Below are 8,921 nucleotides of genomic sequence, written 5' to 3'. Positions count from 1 at the left end.
TGGAGGCACTGGGGATTGAACCCAGGACCTTGTACATGCCAGACACATGCTCTACCACTGAGCTATACCCCCCTCTCTTTTTTTCTAATGTAAGTATTTAATAGTATGTATTTCCCTTTAAGCACTATTTTTAATACACTGTAAATTTTTTGCTATCTTGTGTTTTTGTTTTCATTTAGTTCAAAATATTTCCTAATTATCCTTGTGATTTCTTCTTTGACTTGTGGTTGGTTTGTAAATGTATTATTTATTATTCAATTATATGAGGAATTTCCACATATCTTCCAGTTATTGATTTCTAGCTGGAATCTGTCATGGCCAGAGAATATAATGTGTATGATTTCAGTCCTCTTAAGTTTACTGAGACTTGTTTTAAGGCCCAGATTATGGTTAATCTTGGTAAAATTTATTTTGTACTGAAGAAGAATGTGTATTCTGTTGTTGAGTGGAGTGTTTAATAAATATGAATAAGGTCAATTATTTACTTTATAGATTATTTTTAATAGTTGTCTTCATGGCTTTGCTGCTAGTTTCATTTGTCATTTCTGGGTCTGTTTCTATTACATGAGGTTTTATTTTGTGATGGTTTATATTTTCCTCCTTATTTTGATTGGTGATTTTTATTAGATTTTTTATTGTGATTTTTACATTGTGTGTTGTGGGATTTTGTTATATTGTCTTAAGTAGTATCAAATTGTGTTCTGACAAGCAGCTAAGTTACTTTGAATCAATTGGATCTCTGTGAGGTCTGCTTTTAAGCTTTTTTAAGGGCAAAGCAGCCATTATCACAGTACTTATTTTGCACTACTCATAATATATTTTTCTGAGGATTCTACCTGATGTTCTATGTTTGATGGAGGAGTCTCTACTCTTGCTGGTGAGAACACAAAGCCTTTTCCTTCTGTGAGCTCCAGAATTTTTCTTCTTCTCCCTTTCCAGTGGTTCTTTCCCAAGTCTGGTATAGCTTCCTCTTAGAGGCTGCCAGGTTCCGGAGCCGTCTCTCAGAGCAGCTCTTCCTGTTTGGTACTCTGCCTTAAAATTCCAGCTCTCTTGGCCTCCCTGACTTCTGATCTCCATCTTTTCAATTTGGGGAGGTCAGGCTCCGTCTGGGTTTGCCTTCCTGGCACAGTGGCTGGAAACTGCCTAGAGACAGTAACTTGGTGCAGTGCTAATTCTCACTTTGTTTTCTTTCTCTCAGAGTTGATTTTTGCCTTATAATCAATGTTTTAAAACTACTGTATTCTATTTTGCCCAGTTTTCTAGTTTTCCTTACTATTCCGTCATGGCCAGAAGCAAACCTCCCAAAGGTATAATCTTTAAGGCAGGAAAAAAGTAAACTCGAGTTTAGCGTCTATAGAAGTTAAAGCATTTATTTAATGTTTACTTCAAGGCCTTGATGATAATGATTATTTTGAAATTTATTTTTAGACATTTTACTAAAAGACAATAGTTATTTTTATAACCAACTTACATCAAATGCCATGATCATTTTTAATAACTTAGCCAGAGGTGTGGTGTTAGAAGGGTTAGTTATTAAGCCAATCAAGACACTTTCTAGAAGGAATAAAAGGAAAAAAATAATTGCCAAAAAAAAATGCCACACTTAATTTCAAGTAGCAAAAAGACAGAAATAATGGTTTCTCTACTTTCAGTCTCACACAGGCAAACTACTTTTTTTTTTTTTAAAAGAAAGAAGTCACTTACTTTATTAGTCGTGGTCACCGGTAACTTGAAGTTCCAGGTCGATTGTGAACTGCTTCTTTAGTTCAGAAGGTCGTGCAGACACTGCAGAGGGAGGCAGGACAGAGGCTGAGACAAAGTGTGCAGAAATCTCTGCTTCCCATGTCCAACAGACATCGGCAATCACTTCACTACTGTCTTCAGTAGAAAAAAAGAATGCTTGTTTCAGTTTCCCTCATCCCCAATTTTTCTTTTTTTCTGGTTTTACTCGAACAGAGTGTAACCCTTTCATAACACTGGAGCTGGCCCAAATGAAGAGGTCATCATAAAAAGCAGCTCCTTACATGGGTCGGTAATTCTCCATAAATTCTCAAATTGATAAAGTGTATCTCTGTATTTAAAACTTAGTCACATTCTGCTTCAAAACAGAAATTCACACTGAAATATATCACCCTTTTGAAAAAGGAATGAGAACATATTTTAATACATACATACATACATGTGTGTATATACACACACAGACATATGTATAAATACGTATTTTGTTTCCCTTTTGCCTATGCTGTACATTTTTGGTGTGGGTGAGTCAGTAATTTGCTTTCATTTATGTAAGAATGGGCAAGGAGGCAGTACAATGCAGTGGTAGACACCCACCTTGAACTTTCGGGATAGCAGGTAACTTGCTGGGACTAGAGTAAGACTTTTCCACCATCAGTGGTGATGGAGATTTTATGTCCACAAGTAATTCCAGCAAATCCCACATTCTGTAAACTGTCTCCATTCCCTCCAGACACACTTTGAGGCCAAGTACCCATAGATACTTACTTTTAACTTGGTTTTCCATTTTTTCCAACTTTGGTTGAAGAACGGCATTTTCTAATTATAGCAGAGATTTTTAAGATGGTCCAATTCAGTTTGCGTCATATCGCATTGCACTGTAGCAGTTTGTAAATTTATCTCTGCTTTTTCCACATTACCTTCCAATTTTAAACCCGTGGGGCAAATGCAAAAGTTTACCTTAATCCTCTATTTACTGACTTTAATATGTTGTAAAATAGTTTTAAGATGAACCTCAAAAGGCTTGTCAGGATTTACCTGGTCCTCAGGGCTCTGGAATTGAGAGAGCAGATGCACTTACTATGGTATATAATCCGAGATCACCCTTCCCTTCCATTCCCAGCTAGGAATGATACGCCTGCTACTGAGAATGGTGGGGGGACACTCAGAAATCCCAGGCTTAGACCACCCGAAGAACTTTCTGTACTGAGTTTTGTTAAGAAATCCTTGTCGGGAAAGAAGAGAGCGTGGGCCGCCACCAGACCTGGATTCTAACAGCAACATGCTTATCTGCTCTGAGAGACCGTGATGAGCAAGATATTTAACCTGACTGGGTTCCCCCTCACTTGTGCCGCAGGGAAGACGGCAGCTACCTGAAGGGTGAGGGAGGGACTTAATGAGATCACGCCCGGCATGTAATGCCCCACATTTAAAGAGTTCTCACTGGCCAAGGAGCTCCAGGGCGGGCGGTGGGGGGTTCCTTTCCCCCTCCCACTTGAAAGCAGCCCAACAAGACACCAGAGAAAGAGCTGGTCTAAGTAAAGGGTGGAGGAGGGGGTGATGAGAGGAAGTGTTCTTATCAGTCTTAGTTCATTAAGCCGTTTTCCCTTCCCCCGTCCCACAGCACAGACATCTAGCACACACAGCATGCTTGCACGAGGCTGTTCCAAGAGCTGGAGTCCATTTTTAAACCTCCCAAACTGCTCCTCAGCAAAATCAACCATTCTCCAAAGGGGCAGGAGTCCTGCCCAACGGACAGTGGTGGCACCGGAGCGCTGGTGGCCAGACCAGCGTGCAGGGGGTGTGTCTGGGCCCTGGAAGCAGCAAACCTCAGACGGGCACAATTACTGTGTCTTCTTAACTCTCCTTCTGAAGTTATTCGAGGGGACTGTGGTTTTACCTTGAGCAAAACCCCCTGAACAGCCGGGAATCTAAAAACAAACAACATTATTTTATTAGGTTACTCCAAGCAGATGAAAGCAGAGTGTTCCATTTGGACTCTTTTTTGGAATCAATTAATGCATTAGCTAAAAACAAACCCTTCTGAAAGAGAGTCCCGTTGTCCTCAGCAGCTTTTAAAGGAAAGCTTGCCACTGTGCTCCTGAGGACACAGAAATATCAGTGAGAGGAACAGAGAGAATGAGTAGTAAATAATTAACATTCATTGATAAGAAAAATTATTTTTTAATGATATAGGTCAACCCTAATGTAACACTAATCTCAAAAGATACGTTTTAAACCTTTATTTTTAACCATGACCAGGAAATTTAAATATCATGTAGTTTATATGACAGTTCCTGACTCAAAGTTACCAACGAATTAAAACCAATTTAGATAGCTGTAGTTGCTTTAATAAAAGATGTACTTACGATTTCTAAAGTAAGTGAATAATACATAACACTGTGATTGTTTCCAGGTATGGTTTTAACTCCCAACAGCAGAAAAGTCCTCTAAAGTAGGGAAATAATAGGGATTGCTCATTGGAAAAAAATATGTATTTCTCAAAAACCATCCATCTATCCATCCATCCATCAAAATTATAATCAAGAGCCCACTAAAAGTTTCAGGCACCTTGGAACAGGCATCAGAGACACAAGCCCACCCCTCACGGAGCCCAATCTTCCAAGCCGAAGACTGCCACTGTTTTGAGAGACAGAAGTGGCAATGCTTTTTGCTGCCTCAGACTTTGAAATGAAGCCATGAACTCCCTGTGGTCTTCGTAACATCCAAAGTAGAACATTTTGGCGAGGGCTGGGTTATTTCCAAAAGGTAAAACAAAAGGCACACCCCTTTGTGGGCAGCACCATTTATGGAAAAAACACTTCACTCCTCTTACCAGGGAACGTGTCTTCTAAAAATCTTTGGGAAAATCCACATCCTGAAAGCATCTGATTATCCTGAATTTAAAACGGGATTTTGCTCAGTGGCAAAGAGACAAATTCATCCCCGCAAGTGTGGCTTCTGCGGTAAAAGGCACATCACATGGTGACTCTTAGAGAGAGTTTATCTGGAAGGTTGATAAACGGGGCCACAAGACAGGACCCGTCAAATTCCACTCTTGGAGATTTCCCTGCCTCTACCTGAAGAATTCCAACGTGAGTTGCCAAATACCAACTGGGAGTGGAGGTGGGGGGTTTGGGGGGGAGGGAAGGTTACAAAGTTTCAAGCACAATTTGTTCCCGGTTTTTATTCCCCGCTCACAGAGTTATGTGCCGTTAAACATTTCCAGAAGACTGTCAAAACGTAAGCATCCTGAGGTTTACATAGGCCACACCATTGAATAACATATAAGCACAAAATCTTAAACATTGTTTTCCAGCAATGGTAAATATTTTAGCTAAGTAAAAACCGAAGCTTGAAATGCAATAAGCATTTAAATGACTCCTTTCTGTGCCAGAATTCTTATTTTTCCCCCGTGCAAGCCGGGCTGCTTGGGATTAAGGCGACCCCAGGGAGCAGAGCGAACGGCTGTGGGTTATGAGGTGTAGCATGAGCTTGGCGACAGCGTGCCACCCAGCCTCAAGAAACCCAGCCGCGACTGGAACCCAAGAATCAGTGTGTTCACTTTGTGGTCAGCGCCACATTTTTTCCCCTCCTTGAAAAAAAAAAAAAAGCTGCTACAAAAGTCAGGCCTCTCTCCCACCCTTCAAGCCATCAGGAGGTGGACCAAGGGCAGAGCAGAGAGACTCCAGGGCGCAGGGCAGGGGAGGTGGCCCCCTGGGTGCGCAGGCAGGTGTGTGGAGTCACTCAGCCTTCAGTTCCTTAGCGTCGAGGAGGAGAATGACTGGCTGCACAAACGGCAGCCACAGCACTTGCCGACGTACTGTGCTGTCACTTCAGGAAGAAGGAAAACCCAGAACAAATTTGACGTGGTTTTCACCACATGGTGATTACAGTCCTCTGCAAGGATGTCACCGTCACACCACCCACTGAGCAGAACCCAGATGGAAATGAGGCCTCCTTCAAAGTGTCTCAAGTCGCTGCCTATCCCTGAACAGATTAAGCTGAGGATTTTAAAGAAACACAGCCCTGTGGCCTGTCTCCTTTGGCTTCCTGGTACCTCTGGTTTCTCATTTACGCAAGAGAATTGTCCTCTGCTACAGGTAAGTCGAAGGGAAGCCAAGATGCTCTCCCACCAAGAAGCAAGCAGGCCAAGGCACCATCTCTGAGATTTGGGTCAGTATTTGTAACATGAAAATTGGATCTTCTATAAAATTTCAAGCAAATGAAGAAGAGGAATGCAGGGATTTACACTCAGGGGCTTGTCTCCACATCCAAAATGCCAAAGCTTGAATGCTTTGTTATTGTAACACCACCCAAATTTCTACAACACATTTGGAGTCTTGTGACTGGTCTCTGAGATTAGGATATAAGTATCACTTATCACACTGATCCGGGATTGGGGGTGAGGAAGAAGAGACGGACAGGATTCTTTTTGGTTTTGCCCACTGAAACCATGGACGGAGCCATGCATGTAGTCGTCCTATTTCTGGTGAGGAAAACCAAGCTTTTGTTCACTGAAAAAAAAGCAAAAACATCCAAAAAACCGGACTCATGGATGGTGTTTACTCTTTCCAATTTTGAACAGTTAACTTTGAATGTCAACCTGTTGACCGACAGGTTACTCAGTAGCCTCTTCAGGGGCATGACTGTGGTCCAGGAAGAGCCTTCAATTCTCTTCAAGATTGCTTCCCCCAGTTACTACCGTATTGGCCGCATACTACCAAAGTCAGCGTCCCGTTCTGGAACGAGGAAGAGTCACAGAAGATTAGAAAACAGCACTGCCGTTTCATACAAGTTTCCATGCCCAACATCCAGTGAAACTTTATACAATTCTCACAGTAAAAAATGCCGAAAGTGCTGGCAATGACTCCAACAAGTGTCCATTTGCTAGGTGCATCGCTTATCCAGGGTTAAATGTAGTTTCTCCCCTTCACGCTGAACGCCGGCCTACCGAAAAGGGGGGTACACCCACCTTGAAACCAGGAGGGTATGTCCGTGCCAACATGAAGGGAATCGCCCGCAAAGTGAAACAGAGAGGCCAACGATGACAACGACTGCAGTCATTCACCATGGGACATAGCAAGAGAAAGCAATTCAGGAGCTTTAAAAATAGTTTATTTCCTTCTTCACAAACACAAGCCTCTGACCACTGTGCAAGGCACCACAAATTAAATAAAAACTTATATTGCAATGTATTTGTCTTACATGATTCAAGATAAAATGGATTTTAAAAGCAAATGGGTGCCCATTACAAGGGGTTGGGAGGGGGCGAGGGTAGGTACAGTATTGGGGGTCACATGTTTTCCCACAGTGTTTACTGGAATAGGCAGTCATCAGCACGGGGGCTTCAGGTGAGCAGCCGCCCCAGATCCGCACGTCCCGGAGAGGCGCAGGCCTCCTGGTCTGTGTCTACAGAGTCCAACGCCAAGAGTACTTTCCCTAGTAGGCCTAGTCCCAGTACCAGAGTGTGATTATTAAACATCTTCAATGTGGTTTTCATTACAAAAAACATGTTTCACATAAAAGCTTCATAATATACTCCAGAGACAGAATTAGTGCATGTTTAAAATCTGAATCCAGGCTGGCTATTTCTGATAATGTTTTCATTTCTTCCAGTGTTTTTTTTTTTTTTTTACTCTTATAAATACGCACCCAGTTTCCTACCAGGTTAAACACACACGGAACACTTTTGCTCTGAGCACCATGATTGCCTCTCAGTAGCTTCTTTGGGACCATCATCCCAACCCCAGGAGAGTAGTTCTCATTTCTATTCAGACTTGTTCCTTCCCCCAGTTCAGGCTGGTGTTGACCAAAGCCCAGCAGATGGCAGGTACCAACAAAGGTTTGTGAGCAGAGACCCAATGAAGAGTTACGAATAATTTCACCAAGATCTAGTTAAGAAAACACACAGAAAATAAGTGATTTCACCTTACAAAAAGCCTTGACTTGAGTTTAAACAGGAGATGGAAGCGAAAGGAATGAAGTGTCGCTTCAGTCCCAGGTGGCTTCTCTACCGCAGTTACAACAAAGCTACGGCAGCAGCCCAGGGCCGCTGCTCCTACGGGCCTCCGCTGATGGCTGGCGAGGCAGATGCCGACGGCTTGAAGAGAGGTAGGTAAAGTCCAAATTTGTTTTCAATCCCTGCAAACGTTGCAACTGCCAGTTTGTAGCCCCCAACGTGATCAGGATTGGGAGCAGGCAGTGTGATCCTGGATTTAGGGACTGGCTCTGATCCCATGGGTTTCCTAAATGGAAAGATAGTAGAGTGAGAATCTGAGTTTTATTATTATTATTTTTTTTAACTTGGTAAAAACAACCTTCAAAACCTGCTGAAATCTGACTCCCAGAGGAGCCTGGAACTCTAGTTACCTGTGTGTTGCCTGAAGACATGATTTCAGCATTTTCCTACATCTTTCCTACTTCATCGTCGGGACGAGAGGAGACTGCATACCTTTCTCCACGACAACAGAGTACTTACTAGAAGCAGCTGAATTTAGCAGGGTACTTACACTCCTCCAAAATCAATGTAGAACCATCGCTGTAGCAACTCATACGTCAGCAGAGTTACACCAAACTGGGGGGAGGACCGAAACACGCGAGCTTCAAAAAAAATGGTGAAATAACAGATACAATTAGATTTTTTAAATTCACCGGATACCAAAGGTTTAGTTAAGAACAAATTATTTCCATACCGCCAGCTCCTTTCCACAAAGCTCTGGGGCCTTCTTCCCGCAGGATCTTCCTAAAGCAGTCGATCACTCCGCTGTAAGTGGTCTGGCCGGCCCGGGCGGCCACCTGTAATCGCGTCTTGATAACATCAGCAGGGGTCACTAAAGATGCTGCAGGCATACCTGCAGGAAAGACAATACCTTCGCAGTCTGGTCACATTCTCACTACATAAAACAACTGTGCTTTGAACTGCTGGCCGTGGAAAGAAAGTTAAGAGTCTGATGAAATCAAACGCCTCTTTCGCCGTCCCCTCGGGAACGCACAGCCGCGACTGTCGGGCTGCAGGGATGGCGGAGGCTCGGACGCACCTACAGACACGCCTCACCGCTCCTCCCCCAAACCTCCAGCTGCCACTTGCTATGCTTACACTCGTCAGCGGTTTTAAGGAATTATTTATCAAGACAACGACTTCAAGTGATTGAGAGCAAATGGAGAAAGTTTTTTGTTTTTTG

At 42.9% G+C, this 8,921-nt stretch overlaps 1 protein-coding gene and 1 non-coding gene across 4 annotated transcripts in view; both read right to left on the bottom strand.

The window, feature by feature from the left end:
* TRNAA-GGC lies at positions 1-72 on the bottom strand. The gene has a single exon. It is a non-coding gene; the product is annotated as a tRNA-Ala (tRNA).
* Positions 73-6,833: 6,761 nt separating this feature from the next.
* The window catches only part of SLC25A13 (solute carrier family 25 member 13), a 179,720-nt gene continuing 177,632 nt past the window's right edge, over positions 6,834-8,921 (bottom strand). For all 3 annotated transcript variants that reach the window (XM_032483972.1, XM_032483973.1, XM_032483974.1), the window contains 3 exons: positions 8,433-8,591; positions 8,250-8,340; positions 6,834-7,985 (listed from right to left, as the gene is read on the bottom strand). In XM_032483972.1, coding sequence (XP_032339863.1) covers positions 7,799-7,985; positions 8,250-8,340; positions 8,433-8,591 — 437 coding nt within the window. In that variant the 3' untranslated portion in view covers positions 6,834-7,798. The remainder of the gene's footprint in view (positions 7,986-8,249; positions 8,341-8,432; positions 8,592-8,921) is intronic.

The sequence above is a fragment of the Camelus ferus genome, chromosome 7, assembly GCF_009834535.1.
Source record: "Camelus ferus isolate YT-003-E chromosome 7, BCGSAC_Cfer_1.0, whole genome shotgun sequence".
In the NCBI taxonomy this organism is placed as follows: Eukaryota; Metazoa; Chordata; class Mammalia; order Artiodactyla; family Camelidae; genus Camelus; species Camelus ferus.
This window is presented reverse-complemented; position numbering and strand designations above follow the sequence as displayed.